Source organism: Sinohyriopsis cumingii, chromosome 2 (genome assembly GCF_028554795.1).
Source record: "Sinohyriopsis cumingii isolate HCF-2022 chromosome 2, ASM2855479v2, whole genome shotgun sequence".
Lineage (NCBI taxonomy): Eukaryota > Metazoa > Mollusca > Bivalvia > Unionida > Unionidae > Sinohyriopsis > Sinohyriopsis cumingii.
The window spans coordinates 136138695-136153235 of record NC_142962.1 but is presented as its reverse complement, the minus strand read 5'-3'; the positions used below and the strand labels follow the sequence as shown (position 1 = coordinate 136153235).

Below are 14541 nucleotides of genomic sequence, written 5' to 3'. Positions count from 1 at the left end.
CACTGTACCATATTGGTAAACATTGTAACGTATTTTTCGAAACGCTGAGCGTGGATATTATTAATTCTTCTGACGTTATTATCAGTTATTTCATTAAGATTGGTTGTTTATCATTTAATAGGTTGTTTGTCATTTTATATGCCTTTTATCATACATAAACTACATTATAATTAGTCAGTTTAAAGTTTCCATAGATATTCCGAATTTACTTGTATATATCACATACACCTAGCTGTTAACAGCGCAGATCCCAAACTACCTTTGAATAATGCGTTGGTTGATCTGTCTCTACGCTTTTCGCTACATTGCAGCTGCAAAGACCGATATTTTTTCATCTCAGTAAATTTTGCTGTCATACATAACGTCAAATGGTTCATACATGTATCAGCATAAGCATTTTCTTTGCTTCATTTGAATCTAATTCATCACTTAGAAATTCAAAGTTCGTACTTTATAATGGTTATAACTGTCCGATAATTCCTTTTTCATTACCTGCTCCTTTTGTTTTATGTCGTCATGGTCATGGTTGTTTTCTTTTCCTTCTTTCATCACAACCATCTTTTTCTACTTCATCTTCCATTTCAGTGTTGTCGTCGTCATAGTCTGTACCCAATAATTTTACAAGTTTTCTCGAAACGTATTATGGTCGAAGTTTGTTCAGTTTTTTCATCACTCCGCATGTGATTTGTCTCTTTGTTCTGTTACTGAGCAAAGTTGAGTTTTCTCTCTCGCTTGATCTTATAGAACGATTTATATCGGTACGATTTATGACCCACATAAAACACTTGTACTTTGATAATTTCATCAATATACGAGGAGATTTGAACAATTCTGAATATCTTGTTATAACCTTTCTTGATTTCTTTAGATCTGTCAGTTTTATTTAATGCCGATGGATAGACAGGATAAAGTTCCATAAAATGATCTGCATCTTCGCGTACAACATGCAGAACACCTGCAGAGATGTGCATGTGATGTAACATAGGTTAATGATACTGAGCTACAAATCTCGTAGAAAAAGAACAAGTTTCTACTGAGCAAAGAGCATACTGTAAGATCCGGGCACTTGATGGTTATTATCTGATTAGCATACTGTAAAATCTGGGCCCTTTTATGGTATTATCAGACTATTTTCAAGGTCGACTTCCATAAAGTTAACAGATAACCAGTAAGTATGTACAGACGCGGGGGGGGGGGGTTGCTTTGAAAGATGCACTGACAGTATTCACTAATAATAAAATTTGTTGCACAAAGCACTAATTCATAACTTGTTTAATACCCATCGTATGTCTATATGATGCAGTTTATACAGTCCATACATTAATTCGGGCAGAACGTGATCAAAAGTCTACATAAATAGGAAGTTTCTGTTTGATCCCATTTGCATCATGCTTCTCCTGTCTGGATGATTTCAAAATTGTTTTGTCACCGATACAGTCTAATATCCATGTTTAATATTTGTTGGGGTTGTTTCTATTTTAACTAATATTATTTATCAATATTATTTTACCGCAGGACGGTTTACAGTGCCTGCATTTGCAGCCTATTCGATGTCAAAAAAAGCCTGCATAGCCTTTTCAGATGCTCTTCGACAAGAAATGGCAAAATTCAATGTCAGGGTCATCACAATTGAACCAGGTTTGTACAAGTAAGTAAAGTTATCTTTCTTTCTTTGTGTATTTTACTCGGCGGATTAATTTTGGTTTTTATGTATTCTTTTTCCCCGTATCTTTTCTTAAGTCAAAAGCAATGAAAACCGCGACGCTAAAAGTCCGTTTGCTGCATTTCTGGTACTTTAAATGAGATGTATATGAGAGAACCATCGACCTCGTATAGCCAACACTGTATCATCGTGGAACCCAATCCAGATTCACACAGGTACAGAGCGAGCACACTTCCGATTTTATTTCACGGTGATACATATGATAATGAATGTGCATTCGTGTGCTTTTAGGCTGGCGCTCTGATGCGTGTGTGTATTCTCTACGATAGTTTGTTGGTAATGGGTTGGAATTTTATGTATTACAGGCACGATATCATATCAGAAGACTATATAACGGAAAAGGGGAGGTATATTTGATTTGAAATTAAACACTGTCACTATAGTTACGCTGTGCATTCATATTCCCACTATCGTTTATGTAGTAGTTAATTGATTACCCATTTTAGTGTGTGGGAATTGACCTGTACGGGACGCTGACCTGAAGTGACATGAGCAACGTTTGGCGTTCCCTTCAACAGGTCACGCGCAAGGGTAGGTTTAATCCCAATACGGTGAAATAACAGGTCAGAAACAGTTCGAACACATTGAATTATCATAAGCGCATTTAAGTCAGAACCACTTAAAACACTGTCACTTGATTGATAGAGCATGAATATTAGTGAGTCATATCTCTTTTTTAGGCGCAGGGAGACCTTCACCAGGTCATGGAGTACACTGCATTAGAATTTGACAACAGCAAAGATTGTATTATTAAGTATTTATTGTTCGTTGCTTCAGAATTAGGTGTTGATGAGATGAGGTTCGCGTGATTTTACGTTGTTCGTATATGCATGCGGTTAACTTGGAAGTTATTGCTCAGGACGCACCTTTCGCACCTCGCTAAGACCGCTACAGCACTGGTTGCATTCTTTACAAGATGGTATTTCGTTCAGTTCCGGTGGCTGTCATGATTGTTACTAATTCGTGAAGGTTAGATAAAGTATTGTTTAACATGCTTAATGACGGTAAATATATATATATATATATATATATATATATATATATATATATATATATATATATATATATATATATATATATATATATATATATATATATATATATATCTGCTTTTCTACGTTGGATTATACGGTGTTTGGAATAGGCCACGTATAGAAAAAGAGTTTACACTTTTATGTACAGTTATGTACATACATATTATTGGAGATTTAGTTAATTTTTATGTATTTGTGATAGCTAGTAAAGTTGTTTTTGTATGACACTACTGAATAAATTGGTTTTTATCATTGTACAGTGTATTCATTTGCGAAGACATGCTTTAGAAACCAGGATACACTGAAGCAGTTTAATGTGGCTGGTGGTCTACATAAAGGGAATATATTAGACCAAAGTCATGGGATTTTGTACATTTTGTCTAGAACTCATTACAAGGATATGAAGAAAATGGTTTGAGATTTAAACTCAAAATTCATTAATTAATAAATTGTGGCAGAATAGATTGTTCAGCATGTAATGAACGACATGTTAGCAGAGCATATGAATATTCCATACGCTTTATTTCGGGGATCATCATACTGTTTTTGGACTAAAATATGTAAATACTGTTAGTACCAAAATACATGAAGAACTGTGTTGCTGTTCTCATCATAAAATGCGGCTCATCTATTTTTAGACACTACTGTCAAGGTTGTTGAGGACTGACTAGAATCCATATTATTTACAAACAGATGTGCAGCAAAGATTTCATGTTCAATTTCTCCAAGTTTTATTAAAATCCACTTCTTGGCACTAAATAGATTTTTCATAAGTGTCAGTGGCCTTCAATTTTCACCACATACAGATTCAATATTGATGAACACTGCATCAAAGTATGTGGACAAAAGGGTATGGAATTGTTTTTATTATAAATTGTACTTTCACACACTTACTGCTAAATGGGGTATGCCACAACTAAAGTGGGACATCACTATTACCATACTTTTTAGCCATTTGGTCACAATAAAAATACTATCCCGTCCCACCTGTGTTGAATAGTATGTAACCAGTAGCCGTTAACTGTATTGTAAGAACAAAGGCTACAGTGGGTCTTAAATATTTATGTCGTTAGTCAACGAATTCAGGGCCTCGTCAAGCTGGTTTTACCCCCAAAATATTATCGGATCTTCTACTTCTGTGTAAGGACAGGGTTAATGAATGCTCTGTCATCCTATCGCACACAAACAATAGGAGATTTAAGTCCACCTCCTTTGTATATGTTCGATCCTCCATTACATTCCCAGTGATAGCATGACAATATGAACAAAGATAACATAGCTTAGACCGACATTTCATCGTCTGATATTTATAATCCTAAGGGAAGGGCAAGCCGCATTTATTGCTACTGCAACTTGTTTACATATAATAAACATACTAGTCGGCAATCTGTGACCTGTCAGAAACCTGTATAGTTGCGAGCTGTCATGTCGTCTGCATATTACGTCTTGTAAAAAAGTAAGCATCCCACAAAACACACTAATACTATTAAGTGAAAATATAAATCTACATTTTGCCCATGGTTATCTGCGAAATAAACTAACAACCTCTATAAATGTATGGGAACATTTGAAAGACGAACAATATGTCAGCTAAAATAAAATTGTTGCAAAATTATTTGAAATTTAGTAGCCGCGGTAAAGTAGGTTTACAGCATGCATGTTATTTTGATACACCGTGCACGTTGCATTTTTGGGTTAGCCCATATCATAGGCTACTAGATAATAAATCTGTCTCCCGATTCGTCATGTCATTGACACAACAGTGACCTACTTCCCATAACAGCGAGTTGAAAACTTTCCACTGAGCCGCTCTGATTAATATTAATTAATCAGAGCGGTTCAGAGGGAAGTGTTCAACTCGTTGTAACGGTAATTAGCAGCTTCGGGGTCAGTCTTACGGATCATACCTCGAATGTATATATGGATGTACCTCACATTCGGACCACTTTCGATATATTTATGAAATAAGGCTTGACAGAGAAGATACGAATGATCTATTTTTCATTCGTAATTTCCCTCGCAATAATGTAGTCTCTCAAACTGTAAAAATGTTCAATGTAATCCAGATAGATCGTATTTCTTTGTGTGAACTTTCAGGCGATAGGATTGACAGTAGGATTGACAAAAAAGCTGCGAATGAAAACAAACTGTGACCTGTAAGAAATCTGCTTTGTTGCGAGCTGCCATCTCCACTGAGTATTAAGTCTCGGAAATAAATAAATAAATAAGCATCCAGCTCATAACACACATATACTACCAAGTTGAAAATATTATAAATCTACATTTTACATGTGCATATCTGCAAATTAAAATAGCAACATATATAAATTAATGGGAACATTAAAAAGACGAATAATACTTGATGATTTTTCTATAAATTACTGCGCCGACATACATCAACGCGGTGCATCATGGGAAAAGAGTAAGAAGATTCTGTACTTTCACTAAGTGTATAGGATGATGGTTATCTGCGATCTCGCGAGTACCGGAAGTGTGACGCAGTTGTCAGCGATGAGGAATAGTGAATTTTGTATAGCTTCTTGCCTAATCGGGGCACATCCATACCCATTCGCAACGTCGATGTCAGTCTTTCAGCTTGAACCTCGAATGTTTGCCGAGAGCTGCCATTAGCTGATGTTAGAACCACTTCTGTTATTTATGGAACAATGACTGACCAAATACTTTGAACTTGTTTAATTTCTTTTTTAGTTCGCTGCTTCTCCGACATCCCTATTTTAGAAATAGAAATAGCCGAAATGGTCTGAGTAGATTGTGGTTTCTTTTTCGCTAAGACATTTTCGGCGAACAAGTACATATTTTGATGTAAACATTACTGGACTGACATACTTCTGAGGCATCATTTTGTCTCGCAGAAATCGCCTAGATGGTTCAGGTGGTGAGCAATTTGATATTTTCGACGTGGATTTTAGCAGAATGTGACGAGATGTTCCGATTGGCCTCTTGCAGTTTGGAAGGCGCAGTTTAAGGGGGATAAGTGGATGGGTTGATAAGGCTAACAAAGAAAGAATAAAGTTTATTTTAATTTTGTTTTTGTTCTTTTAGATAATACAATAAAAGAAATTTAAATACAGTCTCGGCTTATCTGAAATTAGTCTGTCCATCGCATGTCTTTGCTCTTTTTGCTTGTTTTCAGCTCTCACCGGAACTTCTTTTATGTGTTCGATATTCTATCAGCCGTTGTAAGATTTCCACCATTTTAACTTATCGGAGGATTCTAATATTTTTTATATAAAAATTCATCTCGTCCATCCGCTGGAAGGGAATAAAACGTTTTATCCGCCTGCCTGTCTGCATCCTCCTTGTTTTATATGCAAAACCGCATGTCTTTAGCAAAAACATATTCCAGCTCGAAGAAAAAGTCACTTCCTTATCCACAGTTTTCCCGCAAAGATTTTTTGTTTGCTTTAGTGCACTGTGTATTGCGGCACTTTTTTGTCTTGGATTACCGCTTTGACGAAGATACTCTTGCGTGTCCAGAGAACATAATTATAAAAAGGATATGAATCATTTTCTTGAGCTTGGCATTCGTACGAGTTCTTAGAAAAGCAGGAATTCGGTTATCACAATTTGATATCACCGTCTCAAATCAATAACAGGAAGGATATTTATGGCCTAGCTGAAAATATATTTTTTGTCGGTAGGTCGCTCCCAACTGGAGTATGTGAACTGTTTACCGTAATACGGATGTTAGCAAACAACTTCTAAATCCGGTTATCGACTTTGGTGGGGGTAAATGGGATCGAGGTAGTGAGTAAAACTGTTTGGCCACTACTTTACAATCGTTTGGCTTCTTTTTGTCTTTCTGTCCGATTTTTAGTGTCAAAGATCCTGTTTTTAATCAGTAACGAACACAGTAATCTAACGCGAAGCAAATCTTTGTCTCCACCACTACTACCTCTCACCCACACTTCTTATTGTAAAATGAAATGTTGCTTCGTAAGTAAAATATGGAAACTGTTATTGAAATGTCCAAAACTGAGTTAATTAATAGACACCAAGGTCATCTGTGTGTGACGTACAGTGTAATTAGTGTGAAACTTGGGTATGCACTCATAATTAGATTGCCAGCCAAATATGACTAATTGAGAACATCACCTCTCTCAGGAGGCCCTGGGACTAATTGAGAACATCACCTCTCTCAGGAGGCCCTGGGATGCAATGATATTTGACTTTATTCCAAGAGTAATTGCCCGCACCTTTCCAAATCTAAACGGGTATTTTCATGTCACGAAAACAACCATTTTATCCGTAAATAAAAGCCTCCAGCATAAGGGGGAATGGGCCATATAATGGAACAGTGTTTATCTGCCAACTAAGACCATATCTCATAGAAATGGGTTGCTCATTTATTCGACACTACATTTCGCTATCGTGCTAATCCTTTCCAGTAATATAGATGTGCAAGTTCAGGACAACTTAACCAGGTAAAACTTGTTAAATCCAGCGTAAAATATGCCTTATTTATGTGTATTGCCGTTCCGTGTCTCTTTACAAGAACATTTTGGGATCGTTTATATTATTTTCAAACTAAAATACCACTAAGTCTATGGATTTTGGTATACATTGGTGTTGCCTTAGTCAAATTTCGTACTTCAAATCTCGTGTCGTTATACCAGAACATTTCATTCATACTTCGTTCTGAAACCAAAAGTATCCTAAGGTTCCAGGACCATGTTATAGAATGGTGCTGTCTTCAAAAGTGATATGTAGGTCACTCTTGAACCAAATGTGCATCTAAGTCTCAAGACTATATTATATATTATTTCTGTTTTCGACATTCCAAATGAACAGTATTATTTTACGCAATATAAACAATGGCGTAAAGTTACAGTGACGTACATTAAACAATTGTTGGAGAGCTGATGGAAAGATTTCATGCGTTTAACATCAGAGTTACAATTTTAATATCAAGAGATAATGTGTACTTGTTTACGGGTGTGGATCGTGTAAAGTGTGGTCACATTCAAGCGTGTCAAGTGTGGACACATACAAGCGTGTAAAGTGTAGTCACATACAAGCATGTAAAGTGTGGTCACATACATGCGTGTAAAATGTGGTCACATACAAGCGTGTTAAGTGTGGTCACATAGAAGAGAATAAAAAGGTTTTATTTGTTTTCAAACATTAAAACAATATACTGACCAGTATTAGAAAAGACGCTAATTTACATTTTGCATTTAATGATGATAAGATCGAGATAAGAACCATAAATCATGATAGCAATGGTGTCGTTTATTAATTTGAAACATTATTGTACGAGGTAAGAGTAAATTATTTATTGATCTGAGTAAAGACATTAATGAGTATTCGGCAAAATTTATATTGCAAGTTGAAGATCAGATAAATCTACAGCGATTCAACAAAACCAGATATAGAATTTATGGAGAACGAAGTTAGATTTTAAATAATAAAATAGTTGCACAGTATATAAAGTTTCTCCTTTCTAATTAGCCATGGAAAAATTTGACATAAAGCTGAAATCCTTGAAAGGATTGAATAAACGTTTCAAATTGCTGACAGTAAAGGTATGTTTCACATGGATGTCCAGTAGGTTTGTTGATAGCATCTAAAGATATTTTATCAGTTGTGAAGTATTCTTTGGATATCTTATTTTTTGACATCGTTGTAGATAGTAAACAAAGAACATTATTTAAGACATTTTTTACGGCGATACTGGAAGTCCAGATATCACTTATTTGTTCGAATAAGTTTAACGGCAAAACATTAAGTAAATAAATGATGAAAATTATTTTTTTTAAAAATGCTGAAATGAATGTATGATCAACTGATCAATCTACCTACTGATTATATAACCAAGCAAGGTAATTATTAGTAGTGAATGGGGCTACCTTACGTACAATGCAAATTACACTGGTCAACAGTGAAATCATTACTGACTTGAAAAGGCCCTAATCTGTAGTATTTTGGTGTGCCGAACACGAATATAACCGTGAAAAATTTGTATTGGCTCTCGTTTTGAAGATATTCATATACCTCATTTTCTATGTTTCACTGTGTAAATTTCTCCAGTAGGACTGCAGCAACATCTGGAATAATGATGTAACATTGCATAATACCATCATGCTCACATCATCCACAGTTGATTGCATCATTTTCTGATGCAATGCAATACTAATGCCATGCGGCTGCTGAAGTAAGGTGACGTCAGCAGTGTACTATGCATGTGTAGGCCTATTATACTAATGCCAGGCGGCTGCTGAAGCTGACGTAAGCAGTGTACTATATAAAGCCCAATCAGATAGGTTCAGCATTTAAAATATTTTAGACGTTGTGCGAGACAGTTCAAGCTACTGTTACATAAAACTTATTATTTTATCCATTTACGTACAATAAAGAACAGTAATGCCTCGAAAGTGTGTTAATACCGCGGACAATTTTTGCTATATTTGTGGGGAAGTGACATTTGCCAACCAGAAGAAAAGTATCAATTCTCAAGTGAAGAAGGCATATCATCTTTACTTCGGATGCAAGGTTGGTGACCAAGACAAGCCTTGGGCTCCGCATATATGCTGTGCTACATGTACAACACAGCTTTCACAGTGGTTGAATTGCAAAAGGTCATCAATGCCATTTGCAGTCCCAATGGTGTGGAGAGAGCCAAGCAACCACCTAAATGACTGTTACTTCTGCTTGGTTCCTCCTCTTTCCGGCGGAATAACGAAGCGAAAGAAGTCGAGAATAGTCTACCCAAACATTCCGTCTGCATTGAGACCAGTTCCACATGGTGAGGGACTTCCTATTCCAGAACCTCCAGCAGAATATTCTCTTGATTCATCTGACGAAGACAAAGGTGAGTCGACCTGTTCTTCTCCTGGTCCATCAGCATGCAATGATCCAGATTTTCACTGTGGTGCATCATCAACCCCACACAGAATAACACAGGAAGAACTAAATGACCTGATTCGTGATTTGGACTTATCAAAGAACAAGGCAGAATTGCTAGGATCAAGACTCCAACAATGGAATCTTCTAGAAGAAGATGTCACAATTACTGCATATCGAAAGCGCCACCAGCAATTGGAGCCTTTCTTCAGAAAGGAAAGTAATCTGATATTCTGTTCCGATATTGAGGGCCTCATGAATGCTTTAAAAATCACTCATGACCCACAAGAATGGAGACTATTTGTGGACTCTTCGAAACTGAGTCTCAAGGCTGTGCTTTTGCACAATGGAAACATTCTTCCATCTATTCCAGTAGCGTATGCTGTCCACATGAAAGAGACATACGATAACTTAAGGCAGCTACTGAATTCCATTGAGTATAACAAGTACAGCTGGCACCTCTGTGGTGATTTGAAGGTAGTTGCCCTTTTAATGGGACTGCAGCAAGGATATACAAAATACATGTGTTTCTTATGCGAGTGGGATAGCCGAGCAAGGGAAATGCACTACATGAGGAAGGAATGGACTCACAGGCAGAATGTAGCCATTGGAGAGAAGAATATCCAACACCCAGCTCTGGTTGAGGCTCAGAAAATCTTGCTACCACCCCTTCACATCAAACTAGGTTTGATGAAGAACTTCGTGAAAGCCATTGACCGGACTTTGCCAGCATTCCGATACCTGCATGAAAAATTCCCTCGACTCAGCGAAGCAAAGATTAAAGAGGGAGTTTTTGTGGGTCCTCAGATTCGAGAGCTTTTCAAAGATGACCGGTTCAACAACTTGCTGGAAGGTGACGCGAAACAAGCATGGAATGCTTTTCGCCTAGTTTCTACAAACTTCCTCGGAAATGTTAGGGCAGAAAACTATAAGGAACTAGTAGAAGACATGTTGATGAAGTATAAGAAACTTGGCTGCAATATGTCTCTAAAGATTCACTTCCTTCATTCCCATTTGGATTTGTTTCCTAGCAACTGTGGTATTGTTAGTGATGAACACGGCAAACGTTTTCATCAAGATATCGCAACAATGGAACAAAGATACCAGGGAAAATGGTCCACTACAATGCTGGCTGACTACTGCTGGACACTCCTCAGAGATGCTCCCGAACAGCTGTACAAGAGACAGGCGAAGAAATCTAAGATGTAGTCAATGACTTGATTTTTTATAGGTAGGCTATTACAGTTGACCTTTTACTATTGGAATGCATTTCGTTATGTAAACATTAATTTCTTGCAGATTACAAAAAAACTAGAGCCAATTTTGCAATTTGACTGTCATATTCGTGTTCAGCACATAAAAATTTATAAGAATTGACTAATTTTATTTCAGTAACATGACTTTTGTAAAAATTTGTTGTCCAGTGTTAGCATTACAGACCCCCCTGGGCCACTTTACGTACAGTGGAAATTTAACATGGCGAAAAATCGTGTACCACTTTGCGTACAAGGGGAATTAACATGGGAATAAATTGTGGGTCATTTTACGTACAAGGGGAATTGAACATGGGATTTTTTATTTTTTTTTTAAATTTTTTAAAAAAAGGGTAGGCAATTGAAAAGTCATTCTCTTTTCGAGAAATATGGCTGGCCCTGAAAAGGGTCTTTGGGTTTTTTCTTCTTCTTCTAACTCCTTAACTTCTTCCACCATCCTCTTCTTTTTTCTATCATTCCTTTCTTCTTCTTCTTTTCTGTTTCCGGCATCCAGTCCGGGTGACCCATGGCTCGGAACTTCTCTTGGATTTTCATCCAATTGTTGTTAAGCCGCTCAAACTCTTCCTTTTCTTTTTGTTTTCCACATCTTTTCTTTCTTTCCTCCATTTCTCTTTAATCTTCTCTACTTCTTCCTCCATTACTTTTCTCATCAGATCTTCCCCTTTCTTCACCTTCTCCAACCCCCATTTTACATTCCTCCACTCTGTCCAATACAATATTTTTTTTAGGAAGCACCGGACTTGGATGACATGATCCAGTGCTTCCTTCAAACTTCCCACTCTGAAGTAAGGTGGGTTAATGAAGCCTCTTGACTTATTGACTTCTTCTTCAATCATCCCTGCTATGATATCTCTTGCTGTCTTTAGGCCTTGAACTTGACTGGTTACAAAGTCTTTCATATCTCCATGCCTCCATTCCTCTTCTATTCTTCCTACAACATATTCTACATCCATTATCCAAAAGTAGATGTCTCTCAATAGATTAAATAGAACTGATACTTGAGTCATTTTGTCTCACTTATTCCGTAGAATGGTTCGAACATCAAACTTTGTGGGTTCTTATAGTGAAAGCGCGGACGTGATGGAAAACATCCCCCTAAAAACATAAAATTGATCTTACCTAGATCATGACCTAACAATGCGCGGACGTGAAAGAAAACATCCCCTACTTTTCTCATTTCATATAATAAAACCCTAACTATACTCTCCACATACGCTAAGAAACAATAAAGAAACCCATAATCTACTATTCACACAAACTTACGTGATCAGTTACAAACACAAACACAAACACAAACACATACACTCGCACTATCAATAAAGAGTTAGTGTTTATATTCACACTACTCTACCTACACACATTGGCAAATGGATCGTTATTTCTTTTCTAGAGTATCGGGTAGCCCTGAAAAGGGCTGTTTTTTTGGAACTTCATGGACACCTGGTTAATGGTGGCACCTTCCAGGCCTGGCGCCACATACACATCTTGTCCCCCAGTTACTTTTTACCTTTTGGGGGGAGAGAGCAGAGGCAGGATATGTGGCTTCAGAATCCCAATTTTCGCTCTCTGGGATTCTGATATTTCTTCTTCCTCTCTCCTTTTCCTCCTCCTCCTCTTTGTTTCTTCTCTCCTCCTCCTCTTCTTTGTATTTTCTCTCCTCCTCTTCTTTATTTCTTCTTTCCTCCTCCTCTCTCATCCTTCCTTCTTCCACAATGGCTTCCGCGGCCAGTTCGTTCAACAGGCGCCTGGCATATTCCAGATGCACATGAAGTTCCAACAGTTTCGCCAGTCTCGTGTTCATTTTTGGTGTTGATCAATCAACAAGGGTAGCTGGACTGCCGAACGAGTTTCAATTTATAGTGAAAGTGCGGACGTGAAGGAAAACATTCCCCTAAAAACCATAAAATTGATCTTACCTAGATCATGACCAAAAAAAACAACGCGCGGACCTAAAAGAAACACTCACTCACTTTTTTATACTACCCATTCCTATTCTAAAATTTTTTTCATGAATCACTTCAATTGACTATCCACATACGCAAAGCAATCCAATCTAACCCCAAATATACACCTCAAACACCAAAAAAGACATCATTTTAATCTACTACCCATACCAACGTACGTGAGCACTTACAAACACACAAACACACAAACACATACCCTCACATTTTTTAAAAAAGAGTTAGTGTTTATATTCACACTACTCTACCTACACATATTGGCAAATGGATCGTTATTTCTTTTCTAGAGTATTGGGGTAGCTCTGAAAAGGGCTGTTTTTTGTTTTTTTTGTTTGCTATGGCAATCTTTTTTTAGTTTCTAAGAATGCGATGTCCTCTGAGGATAGACTTTCTGGCGATAGGTCTGCATCTTCGGAAAGAGAAGAAGAACTCTTTGGTGTCGATACGACAATCGACAAAGCCTCTGTCAGCTTCAGGTTGCTGCTGCTGCTGTTGTTGTTGTTGTTGTTGCTGCTGTTGCTGCTGTCTCTGAAGTCTGTACTTCTCTGTCCATTCTTCTTTCTCCCTGTTCACTTCTTCTCTGAAGAGCTCCTCTATCAGGTCTTCAGTGACTTTTAACATTCTCACGTTCTCTATTTCTTCTGGCTTCGGTATCAGACTGTGTCTGACCCTATGCAAATTCACGTAGGCTTCGTTGAGCTTAGCTAGTTTGGAGCACATCTTCGTAGGAGGATGAGTCGACAATGGATGGTTAGACTGGAAACAACCCCGGTTCTTAAAGTCAAAGCGCGGACGTGAAGGAAAACATCCCCCACACGGTTTTCGAGTCGCAACGTTCAGTGAGTGTCATGAGAGGGATACTAAGAAATGAAAGAGCATCAATCCAAGATTCTTATAGCTAAACAAAAGACAAAGGCATTTTTTTTCAAAACACAACATTCTTTATTCAAAAATCACTTAACACTAAACAACAACATTTCTAACATTTTTAACAATAATCCAACATGATAACATCAAACATTTTTTCTTCAAAAAAAAAAAAAAATGACAAACATTTTTCTCAATTGACAGTCTACTTTAAACAGGGCTGACAACGTTGTGATTTCCACTGTTGGAAATCATTAGGCCATTGATGGACACTACGTTTCCTAGCTTGAGACAAAAGATAAGCATAATGGTCACAAAACCATCGATCTACTTTCACATCATTTCTAGTAGAAGAACGAGGATCAAAATGAGTTACTAAATGTTCTAAGGAATAGCCCAGGCTGCGATGATGCAGAAAATACACACAGTACTGTCCACACACCAAGGAATCTGTGCCTTGTAATTTCACATTATTGAATCGGGTGGTCTGAGCATTTCTTCTCATAAAGTCAATGATATCGTCTTCCAAAGGGGGCAATCCATACGAATCGAAATATTCCACACATCCTTCTTGAGGAAAGTAGACGGCTACCCAGTGGGTTCCTGGGAGATGACTGTCGTCCGTGTTGATCACGTAAGCTAGATGGTCTTTAGGTTTGCGATGAGGGAGTTCATCTTTAGCACAGACGACAGGATTCCAAGAAGCCGTATACGAACTGTGGTTCAAAAGGTAATAAAGTTCCAAGGTATCCATTTGTGTGTTGTTTTTTTCTTCTTCACAGGTAATAATACGTTGTCAATTCGATCCTGACTTTTTG

At 37.4% G+C, this 14541-nt stretch overlaps 1 protein-coding gene across 2 annotated transcripts in view; it reads left to right on the top strand.

Annotated features, from left to right (window-relative positions):
- The window catches only part of LOC149805903 (17-beta-hydroxysteroid dehydrogenase type 6-like), an 87394-nt gene that overhangs the window by 38284 nt on the left and 34569 nt on the right, over positions 1-14541 (top strand). Inside the window, exons 4-5 of one of the 2 annotated variants that reach the window (XM_089950666.1) lie at positions 1516-1648; positions 2404-2674. In XM_089950666.1, coding sequence (XP_089806792.1) covers positions 1516-1648; positions 2404-2446 — 176 coding nt within the window. In that variant the 3' untranslated portion in view covers positions 2447-2674. Of the gene's footprint in view, positions 1-1515; positions 1649-2403; positions 2675-14541 lie in introns of those variants that run through there. The other variant, XM_089950665.1, reaches the window with a different exon arrangement.